We start from the raw sequence: 20,204 nt of genomic DNA on the forward strand, positions 1-20,204 counted from the left end.
GATTATAGCACCACACTGAAAATAAACCTTTTAAACCAGCAGATTAAAAAAAAAACACAACAAACAAACTCGCTTTCAACACAGATTCACAACATTAAAAACAAGCTCATGCAATAATTCAAATTAAGAATTTAAAAATAAATAGTTTGGTATAGGCCTATTAGATATTTAAAATAGAGCATAAAAAAAACTTTAAAACAGCATATTATGCCATTTACAAAATACAAGGTGAGTTCTACGTATTTTTACAAAGAAATGACCAATAACAGAAAAATGCAACAGTAATATTCAAAAATGGGAACACAGTGTTTCAGATTATGCATGTGCAAGAATTAATTTTGATAGCTACCGATAGAGCTAGATGGCGAGTGGACCAGAATGCATTTTTTCCATTTCGGAGCCTTACACCACAAAGTCTTCCAGACTTTACTGAGCATTTAGAAGTATAGAAAGGATCCTTCTACTACAAAAATTGCATTCATAAGTAATAGTAAAATTACAACCTACGCCTGAAATAGAAAGGAATGTTGGCTTGTATATGGCAAGAAATCGTGTATTCTTTAAAAAATGCCATACAACACGTTATGCACATTGAACTTTTCACAAATGAAGTGCAAACAAACATTTGTAAGTAAATTATTTCAAATAATGCATTGTTACATCCAATAGTTTTCATTCAATAAATGTTTATAATCACTCACATCATTTTGACACCCTGTATTCGATGTGTGTTAGAAGACAGTTCTGCATTATTTCACTGATTAATGCTATGTTGTTTTTGGCTGTATTTAAATACATCTAACACCTGAAATATTTGGCTAAGATTAGATCTTATATTTACCTGATGATACTGTGTTCTTCTAAAGGACAATTATAAAATTGTCTGGTTGAACAGTGAAAATTGCAATAACCATTGTGTAGTCATCCCTTTATTTTTGGTATTATGTTTTTTTCTTTCTTTCATATCTTAAATATTCCAGACAAAGCAATTCTATGCTAGCATTTTTATCTATGTACAGTACAATTCACTGACAATGAATCACAGTATTGAACGTCTGAATGTCATTTCAAATACACCTATAATCATGATTTGTGATCAAGAATAAACACTTACAGAGACAGCAAAATTAGTAAACAACAAAAACTGATATACAGCCAAGTCCAACATCTCTGTCAAATGTCAAGGTTATAGAATTACAGCAGGTCAAACCAACTGCTGACATTCAAAGTCATAATTTTGCCATTCATGTGCAGTGGGGCCTAAGATTTGGTCAGAAATAACCAATTAATATTTACTTCAAGATCTGAATGTGTATAATTTGGATTGCAACTTTTAATTATGTTAGTAGAATACTTAATTAAGTGACTTAAGAAATCCAAAAACAGATCTTAATGACTTAACACGTCAAAAAGTTTATTTTTACCAAATTAAGAGCAAGTATTGAAGGTTTTAACAATTTGACAATTTAATTAGTTCATAGGAACATATTATATGGATTCTAGTTAATGAAAACTTCCTACCTTATTATGCAGCTTTTGTCCTCCTACTGCTATAATACAATCTTCTAAAAGTTTGTCGGGTATGTTAGTAATATTATTGCTGGCAGCTTCCAGTTTTGTACGAAGATCCGTCAAGGTTAAACAATATTTTTCCCTGAGTTTTCCACGAACAGCACTCATTAATTCAGTTTTTAATAAACTAGACTGGTGCTCGTTTGGATGAGAGACATGATGATGTGGTCCATTAGTTATCAAACTGTTTTTATTTGTTGCCAACTCCAACGAGTTTTCGTTAACAGATTCCTTTCTGTTGGCAGTCAGCGGCATTTTAACATTTGACGGCACATCCACATCCATCTTTACACAGGAATTTTCGACTACGCAGTTCTCGGTCACACTACTTAAAGTTGTCTGTACTTTAGTTTTTCTTTGTCTTTCTGCTTTCAAATTTGGCAATTTGGTACCTGAAATTTTTCATTATGTTAAATATAATGTAGATATGCACATAGATATACGTACTTAACACCTTACACTTGCCGAGAAAAAATATATTTATTTGCAACAAACACGCAAACGTTTTCAGCCTGATTCACAGGCCATCTTCAGGCTTGGAATACATTTGAAATTAAAATTCCATCCATGGAATACAAAAATTCAAATTCAAAATTAAATAAGGTACAACAAGGATATGCACATATACAAAAATTCCAGATAACGACTGTAGTCTCCACAAAATAAGTATAACTAAGACCATATATACCTTTGACATCTTTGGCTCCTAACTGTAGTATCTTTGTCAGCTGTTGATATCGTGCATCCCACAACATCTGTTGCCTTTGCACTATTTCTGGATACCTGCAAATGTAAATATGCACAATTATTTATTGTTAAAACTACAAAAAATAAACACAGTCATTATTTTTATTTTTTGTTTTAATTTCTGGCTCTTTCTGTCCTGTGCGACACTAAGATGACCTTTTCCCCTTCGTACCCATCACAAGTGTGGGAAAAACCAGCCTGCAATGGAGATGGCCGAACATTGAGGGAAGAGGCCAATCGTATCTGGGACTGATAACATGCGAAATTCTCGAGGCATGCTCATCTGAATCGAATTCCAGAAGACTGGATCTGAATCTAGAAATTAACTTTGAAAATGCATCGAGTGTATTTTTGAAAGACATGTTCCACACATTTCATAGATGAAGTACCCATATTTATATTTGACAGAGCATACACAAAGTGACAACTTTACTATCAGATATCGAGATGATGGTCGTCATATGCTCAGTCAAATGCAAAGACAACTATACCGTGGCCACAAAATAATTTCAGTTTCAATTATATATTGTAAGTATTATATATTGATAAATTCACCATTCCCTACCACTATATAAAAAGTATAATTCTGACATTTTTTGTTACCTCCAAATAATTTGAAACCTTTCCACAATTAGGAACATGAGAACTGATTAAATCTTGCATGTCGTGCATTTCTTATGGTTTACTTTAAAACATTTTTTGAATATATTTTCATCCCTCCAGAGAGAGGGAAAAACAAGTATAGATGAAAACTTACTGTATTTCCATGCAATAAGAGCGTGTTCTTATATATGCTCTATATCAACACTATATTCTGAAAAGTACCTTTAAACCCCAAGGCTCTTATACAAGGTATGTTCTTATATGCGAAGCGGGATGAATGTTTCAAAAATACAAAAACAAGTGTTTTTACGTATAAGAGCTTGCTCTTCTGTGTGAAAGTACAGTAAGAGTGTTCTACACACAGAATCGAACTTACTTGGACACAAAAACTTTCGTCAAAGGAATAGGCGAACTGCCATCCTGCAGATGCTTTCCAATGTGCTACATGACGTAACATTTCTGTAATATCTTCTAAAGGTAACTAAAAAGAAATGGCAAAATACAAATAGTTCTCAATTATGGTTATATTGAAATATCAATCACTATAACAATTTTTATGTCTACAACAATAAATTAAAGCACATTTTCAATAATTCCTTTTTAAAAATAGACAAAGTGCTTCAGTTGACTGCTCAGACAATGTGGTGTTCTGTAAGACATCAGCAATCAGACAGACATCTCATAGGGCTTAAAATATATAATTTCTTTGAGATTTTGGATTTTTCTAATAACTTATTGAACACCTGAGTAAGTATTTCTGTAAGAAATCCACTTCTACTCAAATATTTCTTGTCTGTGAGTGAGTCAATCAGACCAATGTAGTTAGTTTCATACAGGGTGTCCCATTGACTGAGATGATGAAACATTAGTGATGTAAATTTTATAGGAGACATTTAAAGGGCAAAGTATAAGAGACAAAGCACAGAACTATATGCAAACTGAAGGAAACAATTCACAGAAGCATTGAGGCTATCAGTATTTTACATAACATAATTTTGCCAATTATAGACAAGCCCAATAAACTAGGCTTGATTTGAATGTTGATCTCCACGATGGTAAGCCAACACCTTCCATTATCTTTAGACCCAATTTTCAGCTAATTGCCATCATCACAGAGCAGTCCAGCTGACGATACAGAACAGGGTGCATGCTATATATTTTCATGTTCATATAATCATTCTTTCATCTGCCTTTCTAATCAAACATGCTATTTATATTAAGTAAATTACACAAACAACAAAGTATGAAGGGAAATCGAAAGCTCTTTGCCATCTACATTTTCTCAAAATCTGTTATTTCAGAATTTCAAAATATATATTTGAAAGTGCCTTATTTTTTCATGTCCTAATTTTCTACATAGTTTCCAAGATGGACAAAAACATTTCTCCCATTGTGGCACAGCACTGTCATAAAACACGTGCAGTTGAAAAGAAAATTTTAAAACAATAAAACAAATCTGACAATTACAACGAAAAAATATAAACAAGCATCACTAAGCCTGATGAGTATATAATGAAATACCAACGATAATTATTGGTTAAATATTGTAAATTATAAATATAATTATAAGTTTATTATAATTATTAACTTAGATAAGAGATGGCGCCTAACATCTACCTCTAGTAACAAATTACTTTATATCAATCATTTAATTAGCCGATTTATAAGGCAATCGTTGATATTTCATTACAACAAAAAAAAAATTACTATGCATCATTTAGGAGTGAAGTTGTGCAACAGTCAATAAAACATATGTTTTTAATCAGTACAATGATGCAACGACCTAGTGCTATAGTTTGTTTTAATGTGCTTAAAGTTCTCTTGCTATGAAATATATGTTCTGAAGAACTCTTTATCAAAATATTTGGATCAACCCAGTCACTTGTTACAAAATTGTGATCTTCAAATTATTTAGACAAGGTGTCACCATATTCTGTCTTTGGTCTTGAACTATAATCCTCTACAAATGACTGAGTTGTCAACATACGGATCAACTCATCACACATTACAATTATACTTCTGTACTAGTCAGCATCTTCAGCAATAAGAGTTGTTATTGTTAAATAGCCTGGTAAAAGTGTACATTTTGCCATTTTCTACATATGATAAACATTCATATGCAGCCAAACTTTATACACTTCCACAAACAGCATGGCATAAATATGGCACAGGAGGCAGAGTGACGATTTGGTCACGAGATGACATTCGTGCAAGTTCTCTATAGGAAATTGTCCCCCTACAAAGCACTCATTTCTCAATAAATTTCTCTTGTATTTTTGCTGGATGCTTACAAAAACTGAATTTCATTTCCGCGCTCCTCGTGTGTGGAAATTGACAGATTTTGAATTCCTACGCATCTTGTCGGACAGAATTCAAACTGCCAGAGTGATGCAGGAGGAATTGTTCTCTCATATGTATATTTTGAAATTTTGAAAAACTATTATTTTTCAAGATAAAATAAAAAAAAAAAGCTAGCAAAGACTTTTCAATTACCCCTCGTATTAAATTTTTACAACATTCTAAACTGGAAAAATTATTTAAATAAAACAAACCTTAACAATAGACATTACTTCTTTTCTTTTCAAGATATTTTCCTGAGTATATCGCCACATCTAAAATAATATATATTCATTTTATTTATTTTTACAATTTTATAATCTATAACAAAAATTTATGCTCACAATGTAATCTCTGGCTCTACAAAGCAGTTCGGAATTAACCCCGGTTAAAGGACTGATACTATCTTTCGGATAGATTACGTCACTAAAATCAGACGATTAATCGGTAAGAACAATAATTAAAATATAAAACAAGCTATTTAGTAAGTTTCAAGTAAGAATTTACCTCTTGACGACCCAACACCCTTGCACCAGCATTGCGACTTGCTGGAGTAGTCGTAGAATGGCCGAGACGTCGGAATTCGGAGTCACGCATTCTAGCAGCCTGTGAAATTGTATTACTTTTGCTGAAAATGAATAAAATGTAATTAAAAAATAAATTATTTGAAAGATTATATTAGATTAAAAGATAATCAACTCTTGTTGGATACATGCCACGAGGATTTTTGGGAGAAGGACAAGAAGGAAGAACAGATCAACTAAGAAGAAAACAGTTTAACAACGTAAGAAACTGGAGAGTATTTCAAAAAATGTTGTTCTTGATTAAAATCACAAAAAGAACCATCTATCATATTCAATTTGCAATTTCAGACTGTTAAAACCTGAAGCAGGTCACTTAAAGTAGTCGAAAACATTTGTTTCATTAAATTTTTATTAAACTTGCTAGAAATAGTGGGGGAAATGTGCGACTTTTACAATCATACTAGTCAATGCATTTTTATTTAAAATAAATAACGTTTCCTCTCTTATAAATCTTTATTGACAACTAATTTCAACCACTAATTACAGTCTCAATGAAGTCTCTTCAAACAACTGTGACGATATTTTTACAACTCATTTTTCCCTACTGGTATTAACAGTGTCTTCACAACCATAAATGCAACCAGGCCCACAGAGTAGCAAGATAGCGAGGAACAGAGACTGACATAATCACGTCAATGCCATCAAATAAGCTTCTGAAAGTTTGATCTGAATATGAAACAGAGTCCCCGAAGCAGTAGACTTTATTGCTTCGACTGTCTAGCCATTGTGATATTGTTCCGCTTCGTAACGTTAGTGGAGAAATAGTCTATAAAACACCTGTAAAAGGGTTTTATAGACTATTTCTCTACTAACAGTAAATTTGATCTCTAGCACCCTCGAATCTTTCCCATATTTTCTTTATTTTGTCAGCCAAAGCTGAATAAAAAAAGGAATATCTTTAAATTTAAATAAAAATTAAAATATTAAAATGCAACATTATAGTAAGTAGAAAACAGTAATGTTGCATGAAATAGTGGCTCAGCAAAACTAACTTATATCTTGTTTGATGCCAAAATATAGCAGCACACGAAAAACAAGTCACATTTAGTAGTAATGTAAACTTCTTCTCGAGACCTCGCATTTAAATACACTGTATTAATTCCGAAACTCGTTTTTACAATAAAAACACACATTATAAAATAAAATAAAATCAACAGATCTAAATATGCAAAGCCAATACTCACCATTTAGTACAAGAGTGCGTATCTGATCCACGAGGGGAGACTTCTTGATATCCGACATGGCCGAGAGTTGGTTGGCAGTGATCACCGTCGGAGCCCTGAACATAACATTGGATAAATTTTTTATTTATTATGATTTCGTCTAATTAATTTGATAAAATAATAAGCCTAGCAGAGTTATTTATGAACTGAAAGATTGATTAAACTAGAGAATTCAATCTAAAGGTAAGCAATTATGCCACCATCTCGTAACAATATTAATAATTAGAATTTAATTTTAAATAAATAACTTAAAAAGTTTTAGGGCTCAAACTTGCATTTTGTGCAAACCATGCAAATGCATTTGGAAGTCCAGTTATGCTGCTTGGACTTCCCTTTTATCAATATACAAACTTTTTAAACTACCATACAAGTTATGGGTTGCTACGCTAGGTTAATGTAATCTGGATCTTGTTTGATTTATATGTAATTATATAAAAGTTAACAATCAAAAATATTTTTAATATATATTTTTTAAATTAAACAATTTTCCATTTTTAAATTGTTCTAAATATATATGGTCTTCCAAAAAGAATGGTATTATTTTAAATGACTGTAATTACGAGGGTAATCCGAAAGTAATGTCTCCTATGCACCTGCCCACGCAGTGTAACGCATTCAGTTTCTTGCTAAAACAGCATTCGAAAGGTATAGCAACCATCCATTTCTCAGACCTAACCCGCTTTGATTTTCTTCCCTAAAAATCAAACTCCAGTTACAATGGAAGCTGAATTTCAGAAGAAAGCTTCAAAACATGTCTCCAGAAGTGGAAAGATGCTGGGCTAAGTGTGCTGATTTGGAAGGGGGGACTTTAAGTTATGGGATTTTAGGGATTTTGATCACACCAGATATGTATTCGTGTACTGTTATGTTAACTTTTGTTAGCCTTTCCAGAGCAATAATCAAGCTGAATTGTTTTGATGACACGTCACTCAAATAGGTTGCATCAATAATTTAATATTGCTTCTATAAAATATAATTATTATTAAAGATCTTAAAAAGAAAAAAAAAAAATCAAAACTTACAGTCTTAGCGTTTCTGGTAATAAGGCATTCACATAATTTTCTGATGTAGTCAATAAGTTAGATGCATCGAAATCAGTTTTGGTACATAAAAGTTTATTCATTTCTTCTTCAGATTCACGAGACTAAATAATTATCATCATTTGAAATTTTTTTAATTATAAAAATGTATATAAATATATATGAGGATATCATACCCCGTATTTATGATATTTTACGTTAACCCAGGGCTCATTTGCTAGTTGTTGCTGTATGTAATTATAAGAACGTTCTCTAGCTTGGCGGGCCTTATCGCTGTCAGGACCGGCAAATCTCACCGTTACCTTATGAGCTTCTTCCTCTTCGTCTTGTGATGGATCGTCTAAAAAATTTATGATTCTTTAATATTTTTGAAGTAATTTTTTAAAATAAAATAGCGCGAACAGTAAACATTTGGAATGAAACACTCACCGACGTCACTTTCTTTAAGCTCTGCTTTGGCTCGACTGTCCGATTGATCCAGATAAGTAAAACTTGGTCGTAATTGAATAATTGCATGAAGAGGAGTTAAGTGCAATTCTTTACCTAGAAATGAATTTAGAAATAGTATTAATGGATAAGAATATTTATGCCAAATATAAGAAAACACGTAAGTGTTAATACAAATTAAATCATTATCATAAATTACCGCTATCTGAGTGGAAATGTAGAGAAAAGCATATTAATTTTTAATAATAATTTCAATCTACAGACTTTAAATATGCATTTTTTGGTATAATTATTCATTATCCTGACATTGATATTGAATTAAAAGTTAAACTGTCCTGTACTAAAATAGCAATGAATACAGGATTGCCTAAAGTCAGTTAACTATAGTAAACACTAAACTAAAATTAATTAACTGAAGTAATTAAAAAATACTCCCTGTATCTCATAATATGGTTAATATGGTATGCATTTATGCAAAGTTTTTTGAATATGAACTAGTTGAAAAGGATCCCCGAGTCACAACCTATTAAATATTTCAACAAGGCAATCATAAAGGCACTCCACGGCATAAAAACAAGTTGTAATTATTTTTAATCACGTGTCTATGATATTTTACATCAGAGCAGGGCATAAAACAAGCATAAAGCAAGTTGAATAGTGTTCAACTTTCAACATGGATATGACCATAAAACAAGTGTTGAATGTAAATAATTTCGACACTTGGTCTACTGTTAACAATATCATTAGCTGTAAAAACTTAATTAGTGGAGCCAAACCTCTGCCACAAATGGGTTATGTGATTAAAAATAATTACAGTGAGGGTTTTTACACTCATTTTTATGCTAGTGGAGATCTCAGCCTGACAACAAAAACAATGTAAATGGATCAAAATAGGAAAGCCAAACTAAATGGCTTTTTTGATACGGAGTAATATCTACTTTAGGTTATATAAGATTAAACAAAGTTTAAATAAACTTAATATAGAAATTTCCAGTATAAAACTGAATATCCACTGTACTTCATTTGTGAACTATATGGCAAAAAGAAAGGTGAAGAAATCAAAGATGCACTATGACAATGCGATCATCATTGCAGCATATCTGTTCTTTGTGTAAATAAGAAAAAAAAAGATTCATTATTTTTATTGTTTTTTATCTTTATACTTTCTATACCATTTATCAGATGTTTCAGAAAAATTACAAACTATTTCTATTAATTTCTCAGTCATTGCATTCATCCACCAGCCAGCTTGTAGAAAATGATGTTGAACAATCTGATTAAGTTCATTCATTGCCGATTGGCTGCATCTGATTCGAGCAATGAAAAAGTATATCCAGATTAAGTGTCTAAATTGTGCGATTACCTGTGATTTAGATGCTCGTTTACATAGACTGTATACGTGCAGTGCCAGAAGCATTTAAATCGCACAGTGGAATCACTCATCTGGATGTCAAGCTTTATAATTCTGTATACCATATTATGAAACAGAGGAAATACAATTAATTCTATTATATTTTTCACTAATTCTGTACAGTCTAGAGTTCAAAGAAAATTATTTTAATTAATTACCTGGCCGTAACAATCCTATTGCATACTGTGCCGATGATGAAACTGCTTTACTCGAAGTTAATTTTTGCTTATCCATGAAAGAACTGAAAATTAAAAGAAAAAAAGAAATGCTCATAAAAATTAACATTCCAATTAATAAGTAAATGCTTGTACAGTACATAACTACAAACTGTACTTGAAAATAAAACTAAAAACAATTCTTCATAAATCTGTTTGATTAGAAAATGCAAACTACATATACCGAGTCTTCTAAAATGAATGCTACCATTTTAAATTACTGTACAAGGTAATTATGTCAATTATTATCCGAAAACTATGAAATGCACTTCAATCGTCAGAGTAACAGTCCGAGTTATATCAGCATTCAGATGTCTCGTCATCTACTATCTCTATGAAGGACTGTAAACAAAAACGACAACATTAGTGGTGTTGCCATTTTTGTTTACTGAGATATTTTTGCAGTTTACAAAATTGGAATCACTCATCATTGTGCAATGCGAGTAATCTACAGAAGCCACAGAACTGTGGCTTCCATTGTAGGAATGATGATGGATATGCTGTAGCAAGCCCAGGAAGAATTTGAGTATTTGTCAGATATATGCCGTGTGACGCAAAGTGTACACATTGAGAAACTATAATGGACAAATGTAAAACCAATGGTTTTCCAATGTTTTAATTTAAAATTGTAGCATTGTTTTGAAAGACTTGTATTTTATGCACTATAAAAGTATCTAAATCGCATTGAATTTTCTTCTATAGATTCATAGGAATTTAGCAATTCTGAATTTATAGAATTCAAGATAGCTTGTATGCTATGCCTGGAAATAGCTTGTCTTGAATAAAACGAGGTGTAAATATTTTTTGCTTTTATTTAAAGTATACATTTATTTATGCAAAGTATTTTATTTATTTTACTTTATCTAATTTTATTACATGCAGTAAAAATAAAATAAAAAACAAAAATAGATTGCATTCTTACATTTACTTTCAGAATTAAATCCTTTTGACAGACTAACTTATCATTAAATTATTTTAAACGTACTTGAAGTAGCTCGAAGTGAAGTGTTAGCAAAGCCTCTTTGTGGCTTAAAAAAGTTACATTCGATCTCAAATTTGATCAACCAATTTTGATTAAACTTTGACATTTTTCATTAACTGCAATGGTGAATCCAAAACTGTAACAAGGGTCCATTTAAATGTAAAAAATAGGGGTTCATGACTTAATTTTCAATATAAGGTGAAGTCAAAGTGACAATGTCCGTGTTCCCGGATGCAACTGTGTGCACCTAAGAGAAAATAGGCACAAAGACAAACAAAACAAAAGAACAAAGCAATCAATGACAATTACTTTGATTCACAAACACAAGTTGTGTTACTTTTTCAACACTTGGCAACATTCCATATTTACGTAGTTGATACGAGTTACAAGTACAATAACACATTTCAGGCACTGCCCCTCCTCAGTTGATGCGAGAACTTTCCTTGGTGATCTTTGCTTGATGAAGATACAGGAGATTTGCTTGATGATGGTTTCAGAAGATTAAAAACGGATTATTATAATTGAAACGGCAAATTTCATCAAGCAAAGGTCACCGAGGAAAGCAAAGTTAGCAAGAAAAGTTCTCACATTGACTGAGGAGGGGCAGTACCCGAAATGTGTTATCGTACTTGTAACTCACATCAACTAAATAAACATGGAATGCTGCCAAGTGTTGAAAAAGTAACACGACTTGTGTTTGTGAATCAAAGAAATTAAGAAAACACGGTTTCAGAAGATTAAAGAGAATTACTTTGTTCTTGGATCACCTCTATGTGTCGGCAAGTGCAAGGATCGTTCCTCTGTACCTGGCCAGTGCAAGGATCTCACCTCGGACTACAATGTTTCTCCGAAAATAAGACCTAGCAGAGGTTTTGCTGAATTGCTAAATATAAGGCCTCCCCTGAAAGTAAGACCTAGCAAAGTTTTCGTTTGGAAGCATGCCCACCGAACAAACACCAGAGCATGCAGCTGTGATTTTTTTTAGCCCGCCAGCGTTGTCCCCTACCTTCACCATCCGTTGCAGAGCAGCTGCATGAAGGACATGAAGACTGTCACCTACTGCCAACCCCGATGTTCCCTTCCACAGTCGTCACTTATAAATGTTCAGGCAAGGAATCGAGAGGCCCGTCACTTGCCGCCATATAGTATGCTATTCCTGATGTGCTGTATGAGTGTGCTGTGGTGAGCTCCCCCTGGTGGCCAGAAGCCGCCATACCATACGAAAAATAAGTCATCCCCTGAAAATAAGACCTAGCGCATCTTTGGGAGCAAAAATAAATATAAGACACTGTCTTATTTTCAGGGAAACACTGTAATAAATTCATAGAAAACTGTCACACGAGTATGAAAAATTATATTATGAAATATATGTATTACATTAATAAAAAGTGATTTTATAATTTTTTATATTTGTAACAGACTAATGAAAGGCTTATCCAAAATTTGCCATATTTAAATTTACCCCTTCAAATATCATAATCACATATATATGTACAAGATAGCCTCTTTTGTGGTGACAACTACAAAGTTCGCCTGTCTGCAGCAGGCAGGTACAAGGATTACCATTTCCATGCTTAACAACAGCAAGCATCACTTCTTTCTTTCTAGCTCCGCTTCAATTCTATCATAATAAGACAAAGTCACACAATGTCCCAATAATAAATTAAAAATGTTAAAATGACCTTTTGAACTGCATTTTAAATCTGAAATTCAAATAGACAGTTCATAAATCCAGTTAAAAAAATCACATCATTCCAATATCTTGTTGAAGATTGAGAGCAACTGTTTATAAAATGAATGCAAATTGAAGATGCATAGTAACAAACCTGCTAAAATAACTGTTATCTCCTCCGTGGCGTCCATCGACATTGAGGGCAATTTGTTCACCTTTACTTTTATCATAATTTGAACTCTGTACATTCAAAGGTAATTCTAGTTCTACCTAAAAAAAACATTAAAATAAATAAAGACATTACATTAAAAAAGGTCTACAGTAGAGAGTCGTTAATCCGAACCCCAGTAATCCAAACGATTTTCAGTCAGACTGTGTCGTGCTGAATCAAACGTTTTTGATACTAGATTTACTTCTAAAGTATAATTTTCATGTTTTTATATTCTTCAATATATTTATTTTGTTTGTACAAAATAAAGAAATAATTTTTAACAATACAATAGCCTCGATTATTATTATAAAAATTTTCGTTAGGCTTAAAATCGACAAAAATTCAACACGAAGCGACACGCAACGGAGAAAAATTTGAACATCGGACAAGTTAATATATTTTTTCGTACATAATCGGTTATCCGAACAACCCCAGTCCCCAATTGATTCGGATTACGACTCTCTACTGTATTTCATTATGATATTAAATTCTTTTTCAATTTTTAACTTTTATTTAAGTGTCAAATAAGTTTTACTTTATTCCTCTAATAAAATAATTTGCATAACAAGGATGTAGACGAAAGTAAGAACATGTCCTAAAATTTTCCATTCTTGAAAAGCTTGAACTGTACAAGTTGTTTAGTGTTTTACTGATTAGCTTCAACTATTCATGTAATATATTTTTTTTTTTTAAATTACACTCAAGGGTCAGTTTATAGGCCAATAGCAGTGTGGCGTTATGACAGCAGAGCTCAAAGAATGTCAATATGTTTGCCGTCCTCTACTCCGCTAGACATTGAATTACACATGCACACTTCGTTTAGCAACATTCAACTTCAACATTTGATGCCAATGTCACATTCCGGCGAGTTAGACAGCCAGAGTTTGAATATAAACTAGACAATGTTCTTGTCAATCCCTGCAATGTCTAGCAACCCTGAAACTCCAAGCTTCTTCTGGATTATAAATTCATGTTAAGTATTTAATTTTTAACTGATTTTTCAAAAATTTTCTTCAAGTTTATAATATATAACTTATATTTATTTTTTCTTTTTATCTGTTTGTATAAATAATTAAAAAATTACACCTTACCCTACTGATTATAGTTTAATTTAATGATCTTTTTTTGTCTTGTACAAATGGTAGACAGCCATGCACCACTGGATGATAAGAGATGCTCATTTAAGTTGATGTTGTAGAAAACAAAAGTTTAACAAAAACTAAAATTAAAAATTGTTTCTTCTTCTTGTTCCATTATATTTTTAATTTTAAGCCTAAATTTGCCTTTTTTTCAAACTGATATTTGTAAATGAGAACCGATGAGGGGTGTAACATCCAAAATGCATATTCTGTGATCTAATTTATTTATCATAATTTGCTTGAAAAGTTCCTGTGTGCTATGTTGGAAAGGAGTAAACTTCACGCTTAATCAGTTATAAAATTTAAAAACTTAACAAGTGTTTCACTCGATCGATCGAGCTTATTTGAAACGGAAGATAATTTAAATTACGAATGAACAGAACGTATTTGTAAATCACAAATATGAAAAACGAAATAAAGAATGGATTATAACAAAACACATTCACAAGTTTCAGAATTTTTGTGTTCAATAAACTTTAATTTTCTGTAGTTTTGGTTGAAGTGAACATTTCTTATCATCCAATCTTTCGTCTTTTAATAAAATAAAACACTTACTGGAATATAAAGAATGAAAACAAAACACCTTGGTATTTCCAGCAAACAAGTAAAATTTAATAAAATAAAAACGTTTTCGACTATTTTTAATAGTCTTCTTCAGTTAGACTCTTTAAATTGAAAATGGAACATAAAATAGAATGCCAGCAATAACATCATTTAAATTTAAAATAATAAAATAAAAATAACATGAAATAAAAGTAACATAAAAATAGTACAAATTAAACAATAGAATAAAACAAAGTATTAATATAATTAATTGTTGTAGTAAAAAGATTTCCATGCACTAGAAAGACTATCAGCATCTCTATGGTTGATGCAACCTTTGGTATTATGGGCCTTGTAAATCTCTAGTTTTTCAATGTATTTAATAAGATGTTTGTTAGTGGCAGTCTTAATTATGGAAGCTTTATCCCAATAAATATTGACATCTTGTTCTTTTGCAAAGGCTGCCAGTACAGTACTGTCCAAGTGTTTAGTAATTGAATATTTATGCTCCTGCAACCTTTGTTTTAAAGACCTCATGGTAGCACCAACATAAACTAACTCTGAATTAAAACGGCAGTCAGTTAATGGGATTGAATATACTCCTGATGTGTTGTTTCGATTTAGTTTCAACTTATCGTTCCGTAGAATTCTGTAAATCGTAGGATTACGTCGATAGATCATTTTAACATTGTTCTTGCGAGCTATTTTCTTAAAGATGGAATGTAGGAAAGGAATATAGTTGAAAACTACCTTTCGGTCTTGGTTGGTGGTAGTAGGATGTTTATTTGTTGGATTACAAAATTTATCAATAAGAGCGTTAATCTCACGTAAATGATATCCATGTTGTACAGCTATTGTGCGTATGTAATTTAGCTCTCTCTATGTGTCATAAATACTTGTACAGTGGGTATAGGCCCGTTTTATCCAAGATCTAAAGGCTGCGTGTTTAAAGTTGCTGGGATCGAATGAATTCTTTGGAATAATAATAGGAAGATAGCTAGGCTTTCGATAAATGTTCGTCCATATTTCACCAAATTTACAAGTGATGGATAGATCCAGGAAGTTTACATTCAGGTCACTTTTTTGTTCCAATGATAGCGTCAAACCATATGGGTTGTTATTCATTTTGTTAAGGAACTCGCTAGCGTTATTAATATTCCTCCAAATGATGAACACATCATCCACATATCTTGCATATAAAATTATGTCGTTGTTGAAGATGGGCAGTACTTTATTTTCTAAACGTCGTAATACTAGTTCACATAATACTGGGGATATTGGGCTCCCCATTGGAACTCCTCGATGTTGTAAATATGTGTTGCCTTCAAATGCAAAAAACGAAGTAGAACAAATTAGGTGTGCAAGTTCTAATATGTGTTCATGAAATTTTGTAGCATTATTAACATTCGTAAAAAGGAAATCTCTTATCTCGCAAAAACAAGGTGGTAATTTTATAGATGGAAATAATGATTTAAAATCCATTACGATCATAAATTCATTGTCTTTTAGGCTAATATTTCTGAGCTTATCCACCAGTTGAACAGAGTTATTAATAGCATACAGGTGATCTTGAAGTCGCAGCTGGATAAAACGATCTATCGACGTAATCCTACGATTTACAAAATTCTACGGAACGATAAGTTGAAACTAAATCGAAAAAACACATCAGGAGTATATTCAATCCCATTAACTGACTGCCGTTTTAATTCAGAGTTAGTTTATGTTGGTGCTACCATGAGGTCTTTAAAACAAAGGTTGCAGGAGCATAAATATTCAATTACTAAACACTTGGACAGTACTGTACTGGCAGCCTTTGCAAAAGAACAAGATGTCAATATTTATTGGGATAAAGCTTCCATAATTAAGACTGCCACTAACAAACATCTTATTAAATACATTGAAAAACTAGAGATTTACAAGGCCCATAATACCAAAGGTTGCATCAACCATAGAGATGCTGATAGTCTTTCTAGTGCATGGAAATCTTTTTACTACAACAATTAATTATATTAATACTTTGTTTTATTTTACTGTTTAATTTGTACTATTTTTATGTTACTTTTATTTCATGTTATTTTTATTTTATTATTTTAAATTTAAATGATGTTATTGCTGGCATTCTATTTTTGTTCTAATTCTTCTATTTAAAGAAGCATTCTATTTTATGTTCCATTTTCAATTTAAAGAGTCTAACTGAAGAGGACTATTAAAAATAGTCGAAAACGTTTTTATTTTATTAAATTTTACTTGTTTGCTGGAAATACCAAGGTGTTTTGTTTTCATTCTTTCGTCTTTTTATAAAAAAAAAAGACACCTGAATTATCAAGATGAAAGTAACTTATTTACCATATTTCCTCAATTAATAATAATTTCAAAAATAAACCCCAGAGATTTATTTTTAAAATGTACATATATTCCAGGATTTATCTGAGGAGCTGGGATTTATTACCTTACAACAGGAGACGAGCATGTAACAACTGAAAGAAGTACTTTATTCATATATTTTCCATGCTATCAAAATCATTTATTGACTGTATTTATAGGTTAGAGCTACAATATTTAAAATAATTACTGTTTTAATTGTCAACTTGATTCAGCATCTTCCAATTTGGTTATTGCATTGTCGTTCGTGTCTGCTTCAATGTCGTTATTGGAATCGAAATATCGACTACTGGTTCAAACTCGCAATTCAAGTTTTCCTAATTACCATTCGACCGATAAGCTCTCGATTTATTAACTTGACATTCAACAATATTTATACAATTTATACAATATTTAACAATATTTATTTCAAAAAACATTTCTGTAAATCTCTGAGTAGAAAGTGCTGTATGATTCTAGACAATTTGAAGAGGAAAAATTTCAGTTAAACTCCTTACCTATCACTCTAAACTACATTACCCTATACCAGTGCTTTTCAATCTTTTTCTAATAGTGGCAGCACCAACTCGATAATTTTTTCCTGTTGCATCCCCTACTTCTTTATATACTTTGTACATATATCTATAGTACATATTAATTAGTTTAAACTGTATGCAGTATTTTCAACAAAATGGTACAATCATATAATAATTTATAATGTTAATTACATGTAAATATACAACAACTTAGTCAAAACACCCAAACTCCAGCGGTAACATTTAATATGAGCACTAGAACAAATGTTTTTGGAATTCTTATGCCTCCATCTTCAGGTTATGCAGAACCCGAAGATCAAGATATAAGAATTCCGAGCGTCATTGTAGCACCCCAGTCATCACAATGGTCTGGTGATTTTCAACCAAGGTGTCGTGGCACCATTGTTAAAAACCATGCCCTATATAGTTAACTGTTTATAGCATGTTTATTCCTTAGGATTTATTTGATTTCTGCATTTAATTGAGGAAATATGATATATAAAGTGATTTTATAAATATAAACCCATTATAAAACTTCAGCCATGAATGCACTTTAAATATCAATATCTAATAGCATTTGTTTCAAAACTTACTTTTTGTTGCTTAGGTTTCACTCTAGCTTGTATGTCTTCAACATCATTGTAAGTCATGTTACTGGGTCTAACAGGATATTGGAAAAGATACAAATTATCTGCCAATGATTTTGACAGATAAACATCTATCTAATAAAGAATAAATAAATACAAATGACATAAATTTTCATTTTTAAAAAAATTATTTTTCTAATAATAAAAAAAGCAAAGTATATCAAACTATTTATTAAACTGTTTACAATGAAACACTTTTTTATTGGGCTTCTGTAATTATTTAAGCTTTTACCTAAGGTTTAGAAAAGAAAAAATATTTTGAAAGCCTAAAATGTATTTTAAAGTATCCTATTTAAATAAATGGTGGGCTAGTAAATAGAATTTCACGATATAAAAAATAGAAACCACAAAAAATTCTTCAGATTTAGAACTGGATAGTGATCATACAATGTCTCAATGTGTTTGGCGCCACACGAACCGAACACGTTAGGATTATGACAGTTCTAGAAATTTTTAAGGCCACCACAAAGGACGGTTGCATTAATTACAAAGGCTGAGAAGCCTGTTTCCAGGGCATGGAAAGCCTGGTACATTGCACCACAGACATTCTTCTTATTGCTTTCAAAGTATCTGTAAGAGGCCACAAAAAGTAAATAATGTTTTTTTTTTTTTGGTGCCTAGAGTAAAAAAAGGAGTCAAATTTGGTGCAAAGTAGCCAAACCTGAAATTACTGTATGCACTCCCCAATATGCAAACTAGCATGTGTTTGCATGGGAGAGCAACCATTTAAAAGAGAGGGCATCCTTAAACTTTAACTCCTATTTTCTCAGTACAGTAGAGTGGTCAACTTAAACCAGATGTTTAACTTGCTCTACAATCGATGATCAAACCCATCTTTGCTTACTACAAGAAAATTTATTCTACTCAAAATAGAATATTTATTACAGTACCACTTTTTATTGTTCACATCAGAAAGTGTAAAAAACAACCATTATCAGAAATAGAGTCATTTCTTTGAGGTTGTGAAGGTTATTTACAATTTGGTTTAACAAAGTATCTAGTAAAATCTAACAAATCTAGTAAAATTTTTGTATGCTTTATTGCATGAAAAGTAATGTTGTGACAATGACATTTTACTAGGGCAACTGCAAAATTCACTTAACAGAATTATTTGCTTTATCGATGTTCACGTTAAATGAAGTCAACTGTGTTTAACTGGCACTAAGAGGGCCTCTTTTTAGCAAGCCCATCCCATTATGGGTTCAACTAGATCCACACTGAGGTGGCCAGGTGGGGAGGGATGGCGAATGCATATCTGGATGGACTATTCCAAAAAATTCCAGTTTTCTTTTTTTTTTTTTTGATCCATCCGAATTTGATCTTAGGACTGTAGGCTGCCACCGTTAATGCTTGGTCATTGGCTGTCAACTATTAACAGGACTAATAACTTTAATAATACTGGTAATGTTTGTACTTTTTTTGGAAACTCTTACTGCCTTGTGGGCACTGAGAACCTTTATTTACATCTATCAGAGACCTAATCTACAATGGGACAAATAAGAAACAGATCCTGACAAATCTGAATTGAATAGCTATAAAAATTTCTTAAAATGCAGCTCAAGATTCAAACCCCAGCCTACAGAATGACACCTCGTAGCTGCCTTAATTCTTTGGGCACCAACACACTTGTACTATCATTATCAAAATTTTAAAAATCTATTTTAAAATAGTTTTACCTGTAGTGGCCAAACTGTGACTCCTGTATTAGTTAAGGTTAGTTCACACTGAGCGAATAGCAAAAGAAAATGAGAAAAGTGAAAGTGAATTTTATTCACTTAGCAAAATTGATCCACACAACTAAAAACAAAAAGCGATTGCAAATTTTAAGCAGCCAATCATTTGCAAGCAAGAGAAAATGTCATCTCGAAAAACAAAATGGCTGTTTCAGATATTTTGTTGTTAACCACGTTTGTTTATTTATTGAGAAAAAAAGA

General features: G+C 31.8%; 1 protein-coding gene across 1 annotated transcript in view; it reads right to left on the minus strand.

Annotated features, from left to right (window-relative positions):
- The window catches only part of Polr3E (RNA polymerase III subunit E), a 38,805-nt gene that overhangs the window by 1,964 nt on the left and 16,637 nt on the right, over positions 1-20,204 (minus strand). The window contains 14 exon segments of the mRNA XM_067265779.1: positions 1,522-1,921; positions 1,923-1,964; positions 2,261-2,355; positions 3,299-3,403; positions 5,475-5,534; positions 5,604-5,685; positions 5,767-5,887; positions 7,028-7,122; positions 8,089-8,210; positions 8,283-8,446; positions 8,536-8,649; positions 10,123-10,205; positions 12,988-13,103; positions 18,217-18,345. Of these exon segments, the coding sequence (XP_067121880.1) occupies positions 1,522-1,921; positions 1,923-1,964; positions 2,261-2,355; positions 3,299-3,403; positions 5,475-5,534; positions 5,604-5,685; positions 5,767-5,887; positions 7,028-7,122; positions 8,089-8,210; positions 8,283-8,446; positions 8,536-8,649; positions 10,123-10,205; positions 12,988-13,103; positions 18,217-18,345 (1,728 nt within the window).

Source organism: Centruroides vittatus, unplaced genomic scaffold, assembly GCF_030686945.1.
Source record: "Centruroides vittatus isolate TY-2023 unplaced genomic scaffold, ASM3068694v2 contig_2460, whole genome shotgun sequence".
NCBI classification, from domain to species: Eukaryota; Metazoa; Arthropoda; class Arachnida; order Scorpiones; family Buthidae; genus Centruroides; species Centruroides vittatus.